Source organism: Eutrigla gurnardus, assembly GCF_963514095.1.
Source record: "Eutrigla gurnardus genome assembly, chromosome: 22".
Taxonomy (NCBI): Eukaryota; Metazoa; Chordata; class Actinopteri; order Perciformes; family Triglidae; genus Eutrigla; species Eutrigla gurnardus.
Window position 1 is genome coordinate 4401225 of NC_139933.1, and position 21147 is coordinate 4422371.

Sequence of the window (21147 nt, forward strand, 5' to 3'; positions counted from 1 at the left end):
CTGCTACCTGAATTATAACTATATATAATATAATATAACCTGGACAAGACAATATTTAAACACTCATGCTAATAAGCACCCCTACATTCATTTTATTTTAACAGCATAACGATTGCTAACTCCAAATACTTGTGGAGAGAAAAACTCCAACGTCTCTCTTTCTCTCTCTCAGATGTTTCTTCTAACGTTCTGCTGACAAAGAATGCGACCATGTAAACGACATGAGATGTTTCTGGGCGAGATTCAAACACTCAGGATCAATTGACAGATTGTTAATGATCATAACAAGGAGGCATTTTCCATCTGCTGGCACATAATGAATATCAATGGGCTTTTTAAGTTAGTGCAGATGAAAGTGGACACTCGATAGAAAAGGCTTCTTTTAGTGGGGGCACTTACATTACGTTAACAAAAAAAAAAGCCTTCTAATCACAATGGCCTGATGAAAGTTTTGATGGGAAACATATTGGCCTTTAATAGGGGAACACTTTGTAGTCAGCGTGTTTGATCTCTCTGCTAACTTCTGCTGATTGCAAACCTGTATATTGTTGAAAGGGGAGTGAAACTGCAGAGTCACTTTCCTTCTTTGTGACGGTCAAACACCTCTCCTCTTCTAACCAACTCTGGTTTTAAGGGAGTCGAAGGTCTAATGTTAGAGGCTAACAGAATCCCCAGGACCCGAAGGCCACATCTCCACCACTGTGCCCTCGTTTTAGCGGGGACAGCTAAATGCTAAAGGGTCCATCCTTCCCACCCCGATGCCAGCTGAGACTCCCTCTGCATGTTCCAAACCACCGTTATCCATCTTCATCTTCAATCTGAATCTGAATCTGAAATGACCACAATAATGCTCGGCCTTGCTTACGCATTCATCCCTGAGAGTGACACGTACATCCGAGCCTCGGCGCCGCACTGCAGCAGTCGATGCAACGAACCCGCTTTCACTCCGTCAATCAAGGTTTGTGTTAAAGGATGAATAACGATATACGACGCGGCGAGGTGAGGCAGCGACCCGATCCGTGCCGAAGTGCTTTAGAGCGAGGTCAGGCTTTAACACGTCGACATTGATCAGGCCGACGTATGTGGTATGTTTGTTCTCCGCGTGTAAATGTTGAACCAGCGGGGAAGCGTCAGCCGCCACACGGTAGTAAAGCTCATCACATAGGTGGCGTTTTAGAAGTCGTGCTTTCTGGCACGCACGGATTACACAGCCTTAGGGGTTCATGATCTAAAGGACACTTTGATATGTGGTCTGGAGGAGCCACATCGAAGCCCTTTGCAGACCTCTGGTGGCCCCAAGAAAACACCTAGAGATCCACTGCTGTAAACTTTAGATTTTATTGCCTGAATTCACCCTTTTATCCTGTTTTTTTCTGCTTTACCATATTTTAAAATCTCAGCCAGGAGATAATGAGATCGGTTATACGTGTGCGTGAGTTAGTGTGCATCTTTGTGTCCGTCCTCTGTGTATATATCATTGAAAGAATAGGAATGTATCTGAGTCCGCCTCACCTGGTGGTAGCCATTGTAGTCCATGTTTCCAGGCAACGGGAATCCAGGCGCGAGGTGCAGTTCTCCCTCCATCATCTCGGGCTTGATGAACTCCTCCAGGTAGGTCAGGCACAGACGGCGGTCCCAGTGGTCCGTGATGTGACCCCCGTACATGATCTCGCCGAACAAGTAGCGCAGGTCGTCATACGGCACCTGGGAGTGAAAGGCAGAGGGGATGCTGCTAGAATGTGGCTGGTGGTGTTCAGCTAAGGTCATGTGTGTGTTTAGATTTCCAATAAAGATTTGTTTTTTTGTAATTTCCACAGGAATAAAAAAGCAAAACAGACACATCTACCTTCGGATTGGCCTCCAGGTAGTTGTGGAGGACATTAATAGAAATAGTGAGGTCTCCAGTGTTGAAGGGATATGATCTGTTCCAGCCCTGGGGACCAAACTTCCTCCTCTCGGCCACCACCGCATGGAAGTAGCACAGGGCGAACCAAATGCTCTTAAACTCGTTCTCCCGAGCGCACGTTTCCAGCGCGTCCTGGAAAACAAGAACACGGAGAGCGACGTTAACCGGTGGTGTGTTACAGGTAAAACAAAAATGTTGTGGCAGGAAGCGCTTGGATCTGTTTTTATTCCGCCGAGTCCCCAGCGTGCACGCTAACAGACAGACAATGAGACGACTAGATGGCACTAAACCCCGACAATGAGATTCCCTTTTTAATTGTCACAACTTGTCAGGCGGCTCTCAGCCTCCAACCGTCTCCCCGGCTCATTATTCCAGACACGCCAAATAAAAAACTGGACGTAAATGACACTGTAATCCCAAGGGGAAGAGACAGTTATATAAGCATGCCAATAACCCCTATGGAAATAGAAAGCTAAATTCTCTTTATTCCGGCATATGTCATGGTGAGTGCCATCGTGAAGACCCTTCACTTCCAATGCTGCAGTGCCCCGGGGAGCCGACTCCATCGATGCACATACGCAAAAGTACAGTGGCGAGCAGTCACACACACACACACACACACCCTTTCAGAGATTTAGTTAATATTCTGCACGGTGCTCCTCTGCTCAACACAGCTGAAAGAGATGCATAGCCTCCCTATTCATGACCTGTGGACGGGAGAGAAACAGCATCCAGTGAGACTGCAGAGAGGAGGACGCGGCGAAAAAAACACACCTCAATATCTCTGCACCGACACATGTCCAAGATTAGCTCGATATGGACCAGGAAATTTGACAGATTAACTGAATCGATCAGTTGCGGCACACAAAGGATTTCAAATTCCTAAGAGATTATTTGACAAAAGTTGTTAAAAACACAGACGTTTGGCCCAGTTTGACTCCGTCCTTTAGGCTCCTGTGGTGGATATCGCCAGTGAAAAAGGTCAAGACTGTCATTTCTCTGGCTTTAGCCACGTGGGCGGGGCTATTACGGACATTGATTAGCTTTCAGTGAGTATGCGGCTGGAATATTCCCCCCCATCCGCACCTCAGTGGACCGCGCCACAGGTCTGCAGAAAAAGGCAGGGCTCACGATCACGATGCACTTATATCTGGTAGATAGACATCGGCAAAGTCAGGGTTGTGGAATCAGACCGGGAGGAAGATGAGCTCTCACGGTGATGCTGCAGAGGAAGATGCACGGGCAGCAAAGCACTGAGGTAAGACTTAGCAGGGAGGAGGACTGATAAGGAGAAGAGGGAGAGGCCACTGCAGAACACTGATCCGACCTCGAGAGGATGTCGGAGCATGATGCCGTCTGGACATCCAGCAGCAAACAGTCATCAGGTAACATCTCCCCACATAAACATTTGATTTTGAGCATATCTGTCCTACACGGGTCAGAGGAAACTCCACACTGAGTGAAAGGTGCCTCTCCCCATCTGCACACCCCCACGTCTCTGCAAACTGGCAGTTTGATGGGAAATCTGGAGTGAAAATTGACGCGTTGTCTCAACTGCCAGTCGATGCAAACGTGGAAATCCCTCAGAGGAAAGTAGCGTCTATCAACACGAATCTGTTGCCTTCATAGATGAACAATTCTAGAAAATAGACACTGAAATCCACAAACAGTGGACTTACGCTCATGGATGTTAAAAAAAAAAATCCCTGATTTCATGAAATGTAATAATGTTATCATTATAATAATAACATGATGATTAAAACAAAACTTTTAGAGTGTTGTATTAAAAATGCTCATTTAGAATTGGATTATAATTAGGAATGTCTTACAGCATGTTGAAGCTGTGTCCCGCTGAGACGGGTATTAAAGCTGCATTGATTGATTTTCTTACTCCGTTTGCTAAATATTTGAAGTTCTTTAGTTCATCTGAGCTCAGCTGTATCACCTGGTTGAAGTTGTCCAGGGCCTTGTGCAGGTTGGCGTGCATCCCAGTCGGCGGTTCGTTGGTGATCTTGATGGAGTTCTCCAGGATGCCCTGCGGGATGATGTGGCCCTCGGTGGTGGAGGAGGGCTCGGCGCTCACAAACACCCTGAAGTTCTCGTGGCTTCCCTCGGCGTGCTGCTCCAGAAGTTTCTCTAAAGTGCCCAGCCAGCGAGCCACCAGGTGGATATTCTGCAGGATCAGCGAGTTAAAAAGGGAAATGACACGTTATTGCTAGGTGACGCTGGTTGTTAGGCAAAATTAACTCTCCTCCGCGAGGGTCGAGAGCCTAATTGTACACTCCGATAATGTTTTCTGTTGGAGATCTGTGAAAGTCTGGGCTTTTAATGAATCACACATAATAGCTTAATTTGGTACTTGATGCTGGAATCGCCCCGATAATTCACGTTTTGCGATGACAACTAGCAAAAAAAGGGAAGCAATTAAAACGTGTGCATATTCTCCTCTCTTCACTGTGACTTTGATGTGGCACCAAATTAAATGGTACACAGCACTCGAAGCCAATTTCTGGCTTGCTGACATTAAGCGAGCGTTCTCCGGCGTGACTTCAGCCCCAACTTTTTCTGCACATTCATCTCTCGTCGGCGGCGCGGGCCGGCGGAGCTGACTTGTACTATCAACGCAAGCATGGATGAGCTCAATTTTCCATCTCAAGCGTCCCGACACTTAACAGGATATCCCTGTGAATGATAAGGAGTCACCACGCGGCGCTGCCCATTCCCTAAATCTAATTACAGCGCTAATAACTCCAGTCATTAACACATAAGCCTCTTTACGTTCCCTTTTCCCTTTGCTCTTCATATTTAATCTTCCTTATGATGCCTTCTTTCCGAACGACGGGACATGACAGGCAGAGGTACGTCCGAGTCATTAGAACAAGAAAGTTTTACATTTCATGAGAGCGAGAGAGACAGAGGAGCGTCCGCGAGAAGCTCAGAAGAGGATAAGTTAGTTTGCCTCTCGACGCCTCCGAGAATAATGAACGTTACACAAATTAAAAGTCTCAATCCCAGCACTTTCCTCGTGAAGCCACGCTTCCTCTTGGCATGTAAATAGTTTGGCAACAAAGAGGGCCAACAAGAGGAAGTCAGACGGCGCCTCAGAACTTGTCACTGTAATGAAACCATTCATCGTGTGGCTGCAGGGAGAGAGAGAGAGAGAGAGAGACAGGCCAGCAGGCCGACAGACAAACAAACAAGACAGAGGAGCCGCCTCCATTTTTATGGCTTTTTAATTAACTTTCAGGTGCGACATTTTTTTTTTTTTTTTGTTCCCTCAACGTCTCCTCGATAAGGGGCCTTCCAGCCCCCGTGATGACTGTGCTGATACTACATCAAAGAGTCACCTATTTACATAATAATATAAAAGTTTGAATCTAAAATCCATTAGAAGACCCCACTAGCAACGTCTTTGATGCATTGCTATCAAACACAACCTGAGGGAAAGCACAATGGAACATCCAACTGCCTGTCAGACACACACCCACACACACACACACACACACACACACCAACTGGCTCCTAAACAAGCACATAAACACACATGCAGGTACACACGCACACACACACACTTCACTTTCACACGAGCAAATAGAGATTCGTCAAGGAGCAGCGCAGAGGACAGCCTGCACAGCTGGGTTCCAGCTCCGAGGAGGTGGGCGGGCCCCGCAGAGGAGGCGCAGTCAGACTCCAGACTGACGCGGGAACACGGCGAACAGGACCGAGGGACAAACACGCTCGCCGACACACCGACAGCAGGCACCGGCGGCGAGGACAGACCGCTGAGTGAGACGAAAAGCTCAAAAGTGGTGCAGGGAATTTAACTAATATGAGGGATGCAGTTGGAGCGCGAGGCTCTGTTATACGTTCAAATCATATTTCATGTATCGTCCGTCTTGCCATTTCATAAAGGTTACATTTACAGTGGCGGGACAGCTCACTGATGGATAACACGTGCACAGCTTTTAGAAAAAGCATGCTGCAAATAGAGGAAACAACAACAACCAAACATCTGGGATGAAAGCAGGTTTTCTGCTGTGTCCTCCCCACGCTGACCTCCTCCACGCGGGAGATAGTTTTGATTGTGTTCCATATTTATGTAATTACTTTTGGTCCTCCCAGCAGAATCCTGGCTGTTCCTCGAGCCTTTTCCACCAGAACTATTTTACAGAAATGGTCCTTTCTAGACATAAAACCCTGTTTTGAGTTGAGGATGAGGATTCCAGTAAACACTTAAAAACTCATTATTTAAAAACTGTCTGTCATGTGTTTGGGAAAAGGGGAAACAGTGCCTTGGTATCCTGCTCCAGCATATGGCCTGAAACTTCCCCAGTTCCTGATATCATGTCGTCTGAACCAAAGCAGACTGCAGTGAGGGAGGAGGAGGAGCGTTTACGTCAAGTTGTCTCTTCTCTCTCTCTCTGCTATCTGCACTTTGTTCTGCCAGCGGCTGCAAATGGGGAGGTTTAAGCAGTAAATGTGCAAAGACCTGGCGAGTTTAGGCCACTTGATTCCCACCGCCGGGCCCCGTGTGGGATATTCAACTCCAATCTGCCCAATTGATTGCCTCTCGATCCCCCGCCCGTCATCCCTCCCACTCGGCCGCTTTCAAAGTTTCTGCATCTCTGTCTCTGAGGCCCGTCGGAGGCAGGAGCTACTGTTCTGCAGCATAATTACCTGTCAACGAGGGAGGGGGACCTGCTATTGACCCGGCCCTCCGCTGATGGAGCCGGGCCTGGCAGCGGGAGAGTAAAGGTGGACAGTGAGACGAGGGGGGAGTGGATGTCTGCAAACGAAAGGGGGGCTGATGAGGAGAGCGGGAGATAGCGGGTTACCCAGGAAGGATTGAAGTATGAAAGTCGTGTGGTGGAATGAGAGGAGTAAAGATGGAGCATTATATCAGCAGCTATACTGTCGGTTAAAACCGGAGAGAGACTAGAATATGATCCCCCCTCCCTCTCTCTCTCCAGGCCAGGGCCACGGGGGTGGCTCTCAGCGGGCAGACAAACAGACAGCTGATGATAGCGAGTGGGAGGTTTGTTGCCAGGGGGACGAGGCCTTTTTAAGCCCATCGATCGAGATTCTCATGCAAAGGTAATTAAACAACTGCTTGTCTTTGCTATCCAGAGAGCAGAGAGCGATGGCGTGTTATTCTCTACTTTTGGGGGGGGAATTTCTACCAGCTGTGTGAATTAAATGAAAAGGGTATCCCACAGTGTGCCCAGTCTGTGGCTCATATCTGTCGATACTTCCCATTAGAATTCCACCGAGGTCTACACTTAAAATGCAAAACGCCAGACTTGCCCTCCAGATAAGGGGAGATATTGTATTGTATAATACCCTTTTCAGTGAGGACATTTCTGCAGAAAATGTAATTTCTATGCAGACAAACCTGAGAGGAAAGCAAACATCCCATCAAGTGTGGAATGAAAAACAATGTGATAATATCCCAACATCATAGGAAACGCCACCGAAAGCCACAAGTGAATGAAAATAAAGCTGTGACAGAAAAAGAAACCTTGTATTCATTCTGAAAACTGTGTCTTAGATCATTGGCTGTATGGTTCCGTACCTGTAATATCACCCAGTGGCCGTTCCTCGCTGCCAAGTCGAGGGCTTGTTCAGCGATGACCTCCTGACCCTGACCCAGGGAAACATTGTGAAAGTTGTTGTTGTCGAACGTGTAGCCCAGCCGCTTCCCTGAAAGAATACACAAACACATTTCAAACAAACAAAAAAAATAAATACTTCTGACACGTTGTTTATCTCAAAGGCTTCACATTGCTGTCGGATATTCTGAGAGTTTATTTCAGATGAGCGTTAGATGAGAAGATCAACGTGAATGGATTGTCCATGCGTGGCCTAGCTGTGTAAATATAAGCTGTCCTTGATCAAAAGTGAAAAACAAACCCTTCAAAGCTGTCTCATTTACATCCTGCGTCTTGTTAGCTCGTAAAGCCACCGACGCTCTCAGAGTTTGGACAAAGCTCGCAGCCTAATTAGGACAACAGGAGGCTCCGGTGGCTAATCTCACTGCAACCTAAATGACCATGTTGTTTGGATCTACGCTAGCAGTTTCCCCTCACTTCCAGTCCCTGTGCTAAGCTAAGGTTAAACATCATTAAAAAGTGGTGGGTACATTTACAAATTAGCTTTAAGAAGTGTTCTGAATCATCAGCTTTCTGGCCCAGCTATCTCATATAGGGGTAGAAATATTAATATAGATGATACTTCTTTTTTAAATACTCGTGCACCAACCATCGTTTATTAACACGCGCAGGTGCAAAGGGACAGATAAAAAGAAAGTACTTTGCTTAATGAGGTTGAGTGGCCAGAACCTCGTGGGTGTAGCAGAGTCCGACTCCGGGTCCCATTAACAACACGCGCTACCTTTTTGTTTTATCACCGTGACGATCTTCTGGCTCTTTAAATGGGTGGTGGGAGTCACTCAGTGCTCTCAAACTATTATTTTAACATTACAAAAAAAAAAAACACTAGATCTACCACTATCGGGGCTGATTGCTTGCTCTGTAACCACGTAACCATGGCAACCACTCACCACTTTTTCTCCAATCCACGTTCCGACACAAACAGACCTCTGGCCTGGCCTGTTATCGCTCGGTCAAAAATTCATTTTTTGTGTATGAAAACCTGTGGTTTTGTCTTGGGGTGCTCGAACGTCGTAGTTTTTCAGTTTGAAAAACCTTAAGAAAGAGTCAATTTGGTTTGGAAAGATTTGAACCCCTGGAGCTGTTCTGCTTTCTTTATTGTATATTGTTTCATCTCAACTGTCTGTGAAACCGACACCACAGTGCAGTGAAGAAATACATCACTCCTGTTTTTTGCCTTTGTAGGGGTATTTCACAGATATCATGATACATCATAGATGCTGTCTCACAATGTATCGAAGTATCACACGATAAGTATCACACGATAAGTATCACACGATAAGTATCACATGATAAGTATCACACGATAAGTATCACACGATAAGTATCACACGATAAGTATCACACGATAAGTATCACATGATAAGTATCACACGATAAGTATCACATGATAAGTATCACACGATAAGTATCACACGATAAGTATCACATGATAAGTATCACATGATAAGTATCACATGATAAGTATCACACGATAAGTATCACATGATAAGTATCACACGATAAGTATCACACGATAAGTATCACACGATAAGTATCACACGATAAGTATCACATGATAAGTATCACATGATAAGTATCACACGATAAGTATCACATGATAAGTATCACACGATCAGTATCACACGATCAGTATCACACGATAAGTATCGCGATACAACAGTATCGTGATACGACAGTATCACGTGAAAATCTAGACAGGCTGCAGACCAATCAGCATCCTGGGAGGAGCTACTGGCAGTGAGGGGCGTGGCTCATGTGTGACGACATGGATAAGGTGACTGTTACCATGGATACCATCAGTTATTTCTTCATTAAAAGACTGGAAGCTTCCCTCCACTCATACCTTCTCCTGACCGGCATTAAGAGTAGATTTGAAAGATGGCTCATCCAGTAACCCGCCACGTATTTTCCAAACAGTTTGCAATGAAGATGTGTGACAAACCACCACCAACATCATATGTAAATTCCTGGTTCAAATCCCAGTAAAAGACCATGACAGCCTCAGAAGGGATCATCACGATCTCCCTGGAGGCCGAGCTTTGATAACGATCATCTAATTCTCAGTAAGACATTAAAGAGAACATCCCCAAAAGTCCCATTCATCATCAGAACCAGCAGATGGTTGATTACTTTCTTTCTACCCTCATTTTCTACCTTGACGTTTGACTCAAACAATACAATTATTTCGCTCCCATTAAAACGAGCACCTGAAAGCAGGCAGTGAGGTGTTGTCTCGCTGATATTAGTCCCCCGCCGAGCATACAGAATCACATCATCTATCTAATGGGAATCCAATTGAACCCTCAAACCAATGAGAAAGCCAATAGTCACAGCTATAATGGAAAAGCACCTCTTGGTTGGTGGTTAAGTGTGACGGGGCTGCTGCTGCTCATCATGACGGCGCTCTCTTCTACAGCAGCACTGATTGGCTACTTTTAGCTTTGATGTGACTGACTGCGCCCAAAGTGAGGCGTGTTGATAATCTATAATCACACCCACAGGCAGTTTAAGTTAAGAGTCTCATCTCATGAGGAGAGGATGCTGGGTTTCATGGACCAAAGGTCCGCTCGGACCACCTGCTGCTGCCTGGGACCTGAGTCTCGGTAGAAAGGAGGTGTTGGAATGAATCGATGCTGTGGATTCATTTAGATAAGCAGAAAAACAGAAACCCAAGAAAGTCAAATCAGACAAAATCATGATCCTTTACTTGAATGCAAAAATGGAAATGGGGACTCGCTTATGGTGGAAACTCTGTGGAAATCTCTTTGTTCCGGTAAACTGACACAATCCCTTCAATGTGAATATTTCATAGACTTCAAAAATACACACAGACTGAATGATTTCACACTCAGAAGTGTCAGGCTGAAATGCCGCCTGGTTCCAGGTCAGTACGAACGCTTTCCCTTTCGGCATATTTGTGGTCGGAAAAATCCAAAACGGCTTGTCCTGCCGCCGTCCACATTATTCATACGGGGTTGTCAAGTAACTCTCAAACCGCTGGCATTTACTTCTGGTGCCGTCTCATATATGTGTGTGACCTTTGGTATAATCCCTTCAATCTAACCAAAGCCTGTTGTGCATCGGCGGCGCCGGCTGATGTCACAACACAGACGGCGTTGGGAGGACCGCTTGCTCTGACTGATAATCTCGTGCGGTGAAGAAATCAAAGCGTGCAGGTACGTCTGCACGGATGTTCCCATGACAAAAGCACACTTCAATTAAAGCCCAGCACACACTCAGAGGGCCGGATTCTTATTAAACATAAAACACGTGCCAACGCATTACCATGTTTCTCCACATCCTTCAAAGGGTCGACTCCGGGGGAGAGGATGAAGAACATGGGCGTAGCTGGACACAACTCTTCAAAGGAGACGGCGAAGTCCAGCGATCTGACAATCACGTACTTGCTCCCCAGCTTTTCCTCCACGAAGTCTCTGCGGGGAGAACACGATTGAGTTTGACCGGCGAGCTGAATAACTTGAAGAGTGAGAATCTTTGATAGAACAAAACAGGAACTCCAGTCACAACTGTGTTGCTGTTTGCAACCTCTCCGGATTCAAAACCTCAGCCTTGAAAACGTCCAATAAATACACATTGTACAGTTTCCAGACCAGAGAGCTTCAACAGGGGGTCCAGGACCCCTAGGGGGTCTGCAGAGTTACTGCAGGGGGTCCCAGAAATTGTTTGATCCCAAACTTTTTTTCTTCCAAAAAAGTAAATGTGTGTAAAAATACACCTTAACATACAACATTTATTAAGCAAATACAAATCTTCCTGTTTGTTTCATATAATGTTGAGAAATGGTGATTTAGAAATTCTAAAATAGCCAAAAATATGAATCTGTCAACAATTATTATCTTAGGCTGCACTAATTAGTTTAAGCAACATCATTTTATACGATATGTAATATAATAGGGGGTCACTATGAGCCTTGGGGGTCTGACATCATTGAAGACTTCGTTCTGGACATGTTATCTGAAGATACAGATGTTGCTGATGCTCCACTGTGTTCTCCGGTGAGCCGCTCCCTTTGGCTGCTAGCTGCCGAGCGTTATAGCGTACAGTGGGTTCATCGGAGCGTTTTAGTTGAACAGCTTCCTGTTATGGCTCCGACACATGACAGCGAAGTAAACAGTCAGGTCGGGGCTCATAAAACCAAAACAATGGGGTGAAAATGCCAAAGTGTGTGTGTGTGTGGTTTCGTCACACAGTTTGTCATTTGGTCCTATAAATGTTTTGATGCCTGCAGCAATATTTGTTCTCTCCAACGGAATCAAGCCCAGGCATTGCCTGCTTCATCTAACTTTTGTGTTTAACTATTCAAATAACAGCTCCACTGGTTCCCACTTACATTTTTGCATAAATTACAAAATCCTCCTGTTAGCATTTAAGGCCATCTACAAACTCGTCCCTGCATACCTGTCTGATCTCCTGGAACTCATTACCACCCAACCTCAGGAATATCACTTCACTCCCACTATTAAAATCCACACTCATCTGCCTTTTCTCTATGATTTAAATAGCCTTGTCTATATTTAACTGTCTAATATGAACTGTATAAATCCAAACTTATTGTTTGTTTTGTGTTTTATTGGTTGTTTTGTACTTTTATTCACTGTACGGTGTCCTTCAGGGCTCTGCAAGGCGCCTATAAATAAAATGTATAATAATAGAGATTGCATGTTAACACCAGGTATAAATGGGATTTAGAAGATGTTCCTACAGAGGTTAACAATGATGCTCATTGGTTGTTATTTCTGAGCTGTGAGATGTTTAACCTTCACCCTTTCAACCAAACAGCAGGTCAGATCAGAGAGCCAAAGGGCGAGCGATGTTCCCGCCTCCTACCTGACGGCGTACGTCATGCGGTCAGGCCTAAGCGCCCTCATCATGCACAGTCTCTGCAGGGAGCTCTTGTTCTTCCACTCCTGTGGGAATTTCTCTTTCTCCGGACACTCGGACTCCACGAACTTCTTCCAGCGTTTGGCCGAGCCCTCCACGTCTCGGTCCAGGTTCTTGAACTCTTCCATGGAGCAGAGGGACTGGTGGGTCGGGGGGAAATAAAAACACAGAATAAATGCTATAGTTTAAGTGCTGCTGCTCTGTGATCAGCCATGCACGCCGAAGCACTTTGACTGCTTCGGAAAATGTTTCACAGTACACAGCAAAAGGGACTAACTTTGTTTGTGAAAGTTGGTAAGAGACAAAAAAAAACCCCAGAAAGGGGCGCTTATCGTTTCCTCACGCCAATATAAATAATACTTATTCAAACGGAAATGCTGAGTAAACAGGATCCCTTTCATAACGGGATGGGGGGTGGAGGAGGACTGATTATGCATCCGCTGCAGAACCAGTAGGGGCCTCATTGTGATGCCCCAGCTGACAGACACCTTATCTCATCTGTGGAGAACAGCAGTGTCAGCCGGTGTAGCCTCGAGCAGGAGGCTACACACACACACACACACACACACACACACACACACACACACACACACACACACACATAGTGTCACCCTCTGCTGTATATATGAGGAGAACGGTCCTGAAACCCTCTGACAGCACACTCGTGGAGGAAAAGGGGGGAAAATAAAAGATCCATGTGGATTCGTAATTGCTCACACCTGGGCTCAAGGTGGTAACTGGCTCGGTACATAGCCCAGCACTTCAGCGCCGTTATGTTAAATTACCACAGGAGGTTGGCAACCTCTGAGCTCCTGCAAGGGGAGAATCCACTGGATCTCCTGGGATCCATGCTCTGCTAATATAAAAACAATCTGGATCTTACTCTCCTGTAAAGCTTTCCCACTGATTATGTTTCCAACTGCGATAAGAAAATCGACTAACAGGATTTGATTAGTAGGGCCCCCGGTAGGTGGAGTGCAGTTGGGGAAAAGGGCGTCTCCAAACCCTCGGAGGGGTTTAGGTTAAGTTAATATTCTCGGCAGCAAAGATTGAAAAATTCATGAGCGCGGGGAGGCTAAAAAAAACATGCTGCCGTTAGGGTTTAGTTTGCTGCTAAACTGATATGACAGCGAGAGAGTGGGAACCTCTGCTGCTTGACGTCCGCAGGGCCGCGCGGCCAGATGTCTGTTCTTTAAGATGAAATACGGGTATGGAGATTTATTCTGCCGCTCTTTCATGATAAAGCGCGCCGAGGTCACGCAGCAGAAGCTGAGCTCCAGAGAGTTACATGATGTCGGAGCGGTGGAGGTCGGGGGTTCAAGGTTACATTTGCTCAACAAAATTTGAGTTTGTTATCGTATTTGTAAGAAAATACACACAAACATGTGATTATACGGTGTTGGATGGAGGATGGATTTAGGAGTCTGGCAGCCGATGGCAGGGTATATCGACTGGGTGGGATTAGTCTATCACAGTCTTTTGGGCACCAATATCACTGATGCTCAGTAGACGGGTACTAATAATGTTCCTTAGGTTCTTTAGGTTCTCTTAGAGCTATATGTTAAACATTAACCCCGGTATCCAGTGAGAGAGCTGCTGCTTTGAGAATAGCTTCCTAAAGCCCCAAAAAACAACTGTTCTCATCATCTGAGTCCCCTTAAATGACGTTTACATGATTATTGTACTGAAAGAGCATGAATGCATCCCACAGCCTTCCCCTCCAATTCAATCCAGCAGGTAAAAAACGTAGTAGTACACGATGACAGTGGAGAAAATCCTTTGTCCGCCATGTCTTGTAAGCGAGTCGAGATCACAGCCGCGGCACACTGAAAGGGAACCTGCTGGATATTTATCACCGCTTGCTCTCATAAAGGAACCTCCAGCCGGCCTCTGTGTGTGGGATGGAATATTCCTCAGTAGGCCCCTGTGTAAAGGCAGAAAAGGCTCGGAAGCGTTGCTAGTAGGAGCTGAGTTATCTCTTCTAGCCGGCGGTTTGACAGCCGTCAGGTGATAGGATCAACGACACCGCCCCCCAACCGCAGTCTAGGGTTGGGGAAATCAGAGCTATGAATGACTACAAAACAGTCCACCCCCATTCTGATCACGAGGACCCTAAGAGTTCTCCTACAAAGAGGTCTACAGATGCTCCTGAACCAGACTCAGTATGCTGGGGTGACGCCTCCATTCAGATGAAGGGGGTTTCCCCGGACCAATCTCTGGTTTCCCCCCCGTCCCACACAAATTCACATCAATCAATCAGAGCTTGGAGAAGGTTGCAAACCAATCTTTCCCACCATCCAATCAAATTCCTTGCAACATTATGCCACGCCCCCTTATCCCGTTTCACCGGAAAACGCATCGCCGTATGGAAAAGATAGAGAGAGACTGTGTCATTAGAAGCCTCTCAGTTCAACGAGGGGTGACGCAGAAACCCAGCACGTTGCCATGGCAACATCCTCCATGCTGAGCAGCCCCGCGCCGCAGTCTGGGATCCGGTCCCGGGTGAGCAGATATATTATATATATATAGCAGAATATCTTTGTCAGAAGCACTGAAGCGTTCTTTGGAGTAGGTAGTTACGTATGGCGGCTGAAGGAGGAATCCGTTTCATGTGAAAGGAGGTTACATTGTTTCATCAGTTTGTTTGATTGAATTTGTGCTAATTCAAAGACAGTGTTAATGAAACGCTGAATGACTCCTAAAACAGTTCAATTATATTATAATGAAGGTCTTTGTTCCCCTGCTGCAAATGAGAATAATTAATAACAACAAAACAAACGCATCAGTATCAGCATCAGTCACTTTATTCAGATACATTTTCATCAATGTGTCTGAATAAAAAAGGACCAGTGTGTGACGCTCTGTTGTACCTTGATGCCTCCCCAGGAGTGGCTGGATAAGAAATCCACTGGTGATATCACACCTGGTTGGACAGGGTATCTCAGGAGGAAGTCCAGCTCTGCCGGATTTATTTCTTTATTCATCAGCAGGATCTGGGAGACACGACAAACAAGGAAGGAATTTGAATTGTTTGTGTGTTTGCGGCACAAAAACACGTCTCCTTCTCCGCTTGATTAGATCCAAACAGGGATCCGCTGGTTCTCGAAAACCAGACCATGCGGAGAGAAGATGAAACACCGGCTTCCCTTCCTACCTGGAAGGCAAGCTGAGCGATGTACGTGAGCTTGTCACACTCGAACAGGCCTCTGGTGGTGTACTGGAAGACCGAGGAGGTGATGCTGTCAATTAGGTTGGACACCCGCCGCTTCAGAGCCTCGTCCGGTTCAGCCTTCAGAACCGCTTTCTGGAAGACCACGCGGAACGCCTGGGACGGGGAAAAAAAGCCCTCAGCAACACTCGTCCCAGTGGAACAATACTGTCACTAACAGTCAGGCAAATAGAACATAATGATCCAGCATCAAAAACTGGCTCATAATGCTGCTTAATTATGAATCGCACATCATCACGTCAGTGTCATTCACCCCTTACATGAATGTGTTCTGAAGATTAGTAATGGTGTTTGGAGAGTGTCCTTCACTGTCAGGTAATTATCCATCACTGTTATAATGCTGTGCATGTCTGCTCTTAAACAGAGCCGTGATTACAGGATACCTGCCTATAATAAACAATAAGTACCTAGATTATTAAGACACGCTTCATCTTTTTTTTCTTGCTTAACATAGAAAATAATCACACCTGACCAGAATACTACAATGACGCACTAAAACAAAGTAAGCTGATGGCTTTTGAATTAAACTGTCTTATTTGAAAAGGCTGAAAATATCACTGCAATCACATATTTCTAACATAATTTAACCATCTATAATCTAAAAAATAGAACTTTAGGTTACATTTCGGTTGGATTCATTGATCCTCATTAACTTAGTTATTGGTTTACTTCTGGTTGGCCTTCTTTAACCAACAATGTAGGATCTGACTGGCATCAACCTTACTGTCTTTTGAAGGCTACACACACACACACACACACACATATATATATATAATGAATATGTTTTCATTTGATTATGTTGGGAAATAACTCGGGCCGGGGCAGATACCTGCAGAGCCAGGAGTGATTGCAAACCATATCTCAGGCTGCCTCCTCTCAGCGCTCGCCGGCTGACAATATGAGAGACATTATGCTCGACCTAACCACATTCGGGAGCCACAAACACAATAAAAGCATAAAACACGGCGAGCAAATGTGAAGCAGGATGGGAGGAACAGGGAAGTGAGTGTAAAGAGGGGTCTCGGTGGGGGCCGCGAGGCGGGGAGGAAACGCCGCGTGTCAATACGAGCCGGCTACCTTGAGAGAGAACTGGTACATGGGGTGGATTTTATTGAGGTCGTTCATTATGAAGTACAATAAGGAAGCCCGCGCTGCTGCGGGTCGGTAGTGCTCCCGAGCCTCATTGATTTTGGCCTCTGTCACCTTGGCTTCCTCCACCTACAGTAAAGATAGAGCAAACACCGACAGAGTCACACACAGACATGCATGCACAGGGTTCATCCATCAGCTGATAATTAAAGTGAGCTTCGGTGAAGAGCGGAGCCAATTTCACGGTTCCGGACAAAAATGCGCTCATACGGCGTGGAACGCCGGGATTATGTGCCGGTTATTTATTTATTTTAAAACAGAAAAGAAGACAACACTCGGCTCACATCTGGTTTCTCATAAGTGTCAGAGTAATGAGGGGTTAAGTAGGTACGAGGAGCACGGAGAATACGGGGTTAACAGATTTGCATTCAGGAGGAACGTGGGACTCATACTTGAAAAGTCGTTTTTTTTTTTTCAAATGACACATTCAATAATTACAAGGTAGAGAGAGGAAGCTAGTCGTTAGTCCTCTTCAATGATTTCCAAGCCAAGGAGCCCCTTGGCTGACAGTGACCCCCTATTACATATCCTGGCATATGTGTGGCATTATCAGTAAAAATAACCATTATCAACTTTGATGAAAGATAATAGTAGTGTTCTGATACCTGGAACCAAAATATTCCAACTAATAATAATGGGTTATTTGGGAATATGTACAGGGTCATTTATTTCTTATATACTTGTATATGTTTGTTCCGGTTCAGGTGCTGTTATTGATCCCCCCTCATGTCCTCTGTTATCTGAAGGGTTGATATAAATAATCCGAACCTTCTCCTCGATCTCGGCGGCGGTGCGTTTGGTCGTCTCCAGGTTCTCCACCAGCTCCGTGTCGCCCAGGAAGCACCCCGAGGCCGAGGACAGGCGGGACAGCAGGTTGTCCTCCAGCGTCTTCACCGTGATCTTGAAACCGTTCTGCTCCATCGTCAGGTCGGACTAATAAACACACAAACACACACAGGTTCAATCTGAGGGACCCTCTTGTTTTCCTGTCTGGCTATCATCATCGGAGGTGGTGGGAGATGTTCAAGCTGTGGGTCAATAAGAGGACACGAACACTGGAGGGCACCTCAAAGGTAGAGCTGATCAATATGCCCTGCTTTGGCTCTCCGGACCCACGGAGGCGGCGCTCCGGGCCGGATTAGCCGGCTTCCGTTTGGTTGCAACATCAAACCTCGGCTGAGTCGATTTGAGAAGGAGGGGAAGCGGCTTTGATACACACACACACACACACACACACACCATCATCATTATCGCCTATGAATTCAATTATGAAGCAACGCAGGAACATATATACAGCTCATCCTAATGTGTCTTCCTCACACCTCACCGTACGGATTAGTGCACCCTGTCCTCCAATAAAACAGGAACTCAAACAGCTTTTTTGCTCTCTTTGTTCTGGCTGAAAAAACAAAAAGCGTCTGACGGAAACTTTCCCCTTTTTCAAAGGCTGCGGAGGAATGAAGTCGACGGGGCACGGTTACTTCTCTTTATTGCTTCATCCTGCGTTGTCCTTCATTAAAGTCTGTTGTTTCCGCTCAATAATGTCTTCGCTTTTATTGAAGTTTCCCTTAAAAGAAGCCTCTGTGACCTTTGGATTGTTGTAATTACTGGAGGGTCGGGCCGTTGTGAGAGTTGCCTCCCAGTGTTGTTGGTGATTCATCGTAGCTTTTTTGAGTGGCATGATCCCCCGACAGACGGGGGACTGAGATGTTAGTGGGCGGAGCTAACTGGTGCTCCTTCCCTGTGGCGTTACGGTCCCATGACAGAAGGTGTGCTGAGCTCAGGTCATGCCAGGGGAGCAGCTCGTTTAACACGCCACACTGCTTAATTGCCCTCTTTATGACTGTATTTCCTATTGCTCTGATGAGAAGTATTTTACGCCGTTGTTAAAACTAATCGAGCCCTCCGCCTTGTTAAATCCTACACGCTGTGAAGTCGACGTTATAACCGTCTCCATGTGCACACGTCAGGTCTTTCCTTTCCCGCGGAACGGCATGTAACGGCCTGCGTGAGTCAACCGTGACCTTCGACTTGCCCACACTGGCGTTCCTCTTGAGGGGTTGAACGCGATCCGCACTAAACATTCCCAACTGGACCCAGTAATGAGTCCGTTTTTTTAACGATTAGCTTTCCTCTGGCACATTGTACTTGTAATTACCCTTGCTCGGGAAAAACAAACAATTAACCAGTCAGCAGAACACTCTAATTGGGATTAAAATGAGATATTACATCTATCATTTTTTTTTTTTTTTTTTTTTTTTTAGGCAAATGATTACCGAGTGCCACGGAGCAGCCCTGTTAAGGTAATTTGGGAAGTGGAGCATTTTAGTTCTCATTAACGCGGAAGGTCGGGTAAGAATTATGCCGAAGCAAAACCACGCAGGGAGGACCCGAGGAGGTAGTTACTGTGGTAAAAAGGTTGTGGAGTGATCCCCCCACCCTCCACCCCTGTTTTCTCTCCAAATAGGAGAGTTGACATTTTAAGCCTTAACCTCCGTTGGCTGGGTTAAATGAGAGCAGCTGAGTAGCAGCGTTAACCTCATTAAAGGTCTAATGGCAGCGAGGCGTTGGGCGAATATAAACAGGTACAGAGCTTTTACGCGTCGCTATCTGTCTGCTGATTGTTATCAGTCTCGCTTGTTTACTGGCAGCAAGAAGCCATTCGTCGCTTCAGTCCACAGGCCATGTTTGATTGGAAGCCCACCCCCCCAAACCTGCCTTCAACCCAAACGATAAGTGAGCTCCGGATCCCTTTTTCCCTCAGTGTAATGCTAATTAAACAAGCTTCATTAAACCACATGTTCTCCATTGGACTTTTGCTGAGGGGACGTAACTCCATTTATTCATAATGCTGATTTGTCCATGGATGAGAGCCTACAAAGTCTGCCTACAGAGGCCCAATGCAAACACGGACACCTCCAGAAAAACCATCAAAATGCAAATATGCATTGTGAGAGAGGAGAACCTGACCCGCTACCAGAGCTCCCACATTATCTTCCCTTCTGATCTCTCGGCCGTCGGCTAGACGCGTTCCCGAGCAGAGAGGATTTTCTGAGTTTCCTCCCCCCCCTCCTCCCTCCCTCGACTAACAAGAGCCGCGTTTAAGGAACAGTGGAAGTGTGTCGATGTGTTGTCTAATTGCTGTGGTCGGGCATCGCCACCGGCAACTCCATCGCAGACGGCTGATATGAAAAGCACAGACTGTCGATGGAGCGCTAGGCATCATTAAGGGATGGAGCTTTGATCAAGTGAATTTTCACTTAATTACGGACATTTACATTCACGCCGTGCTGTGGATCTGCTGCTCATCGCTCCTCGACAGTCGGATGTACAGCGGTGCGGAGGGAGAGCGGGTTGTTCTCTGATCAGAACATCGGTTCGCTTCCCAGCTATTCCATCCTGAACCCAGAAGGCTGTTCGTGTGTTGGTTTAGATCCTTGCATTAGTGTATATGTGAAGACTAGAAAGGTGCTGAATGAATGCAGGTCTATCTGCCTGGATCCTTCTGTACTGAACCAGCATTGAACTGACCGGCAATTACGTTCAAAAAGGAAAAATACACAATGTCTACCTCTTCTTTGATTCTGGAGAGGTGGATGCGTGAAAATAAATAAGGCAAAAGAACACAAAACTCCTTTGAATGCAACAAGACACAATTACACAACCGCTGGAGATGAAAGGAAGAGTGCCACAGGGAAGAGTATCGGGGGGTGACTGGTTCGCGTTTCTCTCTCATTAGTCGAGATGTTGATACTTCAACTAAACTGAACACTCTTTGCTATTCTATGTCATAATAATAGGTTTGTTTAATCCAACACCTTTCATAGACTCACAAAGGGCTTCACAAGAATACAGTCTCGTTTGTAAAGAACCTATTTAAATACACACTAAGTAATGAGTTTGTAAAACAAATGTGTGTAAAAAAGGCTTTTACGAGAAGAATGCATAAAGCAGCAGGTAGCTCGGAGAGTCACAGCCATCAAGGCTGAGCAGGAATAACGAGATGTTGTGTGCAGCACGTTTGTTATATCAATTAAGAATTTAAGTCTCATCAGAGGAAGTAGGGTTTCCTATGATGGCGTATGTAGGGGGAAAAAAAGCCAAGAGAGGGGGCAATATTCTGAAAAAAAAGATAATTACGATGCTAATAACCAACATCTTTGCTTGCTAGCTTCCCATGAATGTACGCATTTATTTTTCTAATAATACATCACAGCGTGTGACAACGCCTCGTTAAGGTCCTTAGGGTGATGTCGATGTTGATGGTTATTGTTGGTTTGATTTATATG

The 21147-nt window shown here is 45.9% G+C and overlaps 1 protein-coding gene across 2 annotated transcripts in view; it reads right to left on the reverse strand.

Moving 5' to 3' along the window:
• Positions 1–21147, reverse strand: part of dnah9 (dynein, axonemal, heavy chain 9) — a gene marked incomplete at its 5' end in the record, with an annotated part of 88352 nt that overhangs the window by 6312 nt on the left and 60893 nt on the right. For both annotated transcript variants that reach the window (XM_084039998.1, XM_084039997.1), the window contains 10 exons: positions 1513–1704; positions 1847–2038; positions 3852–4079; positions 7479–7606; positions 10864–11012; positions 12427–12620; positions 15351–15473; positions 15635–15805; positions 16787–16927; positions 17627–17791. In XM_084039998.1, the coding sequence (XP_083896124.1) occupies positions 1513–1704; positions 1847–2038; positions 3852–4079; positions 7479–7606; positions 10864–11012; positions 12427–12620; positions 15351–15473; positions 15635–15805; positions 16787–16927; positions 17627–17791 (1683 nt within the window). The remainder of the gene's footprint in view (positions 1–1512; positions 1705–1846; positions 2039–3851; positions 4080–7478; positions 7607–10863; positions 11013–12426; positions 12621–15350; positions 15474–15634; positions 15806–16786; positions 16928–17626; positions 17792–21147) is intronic.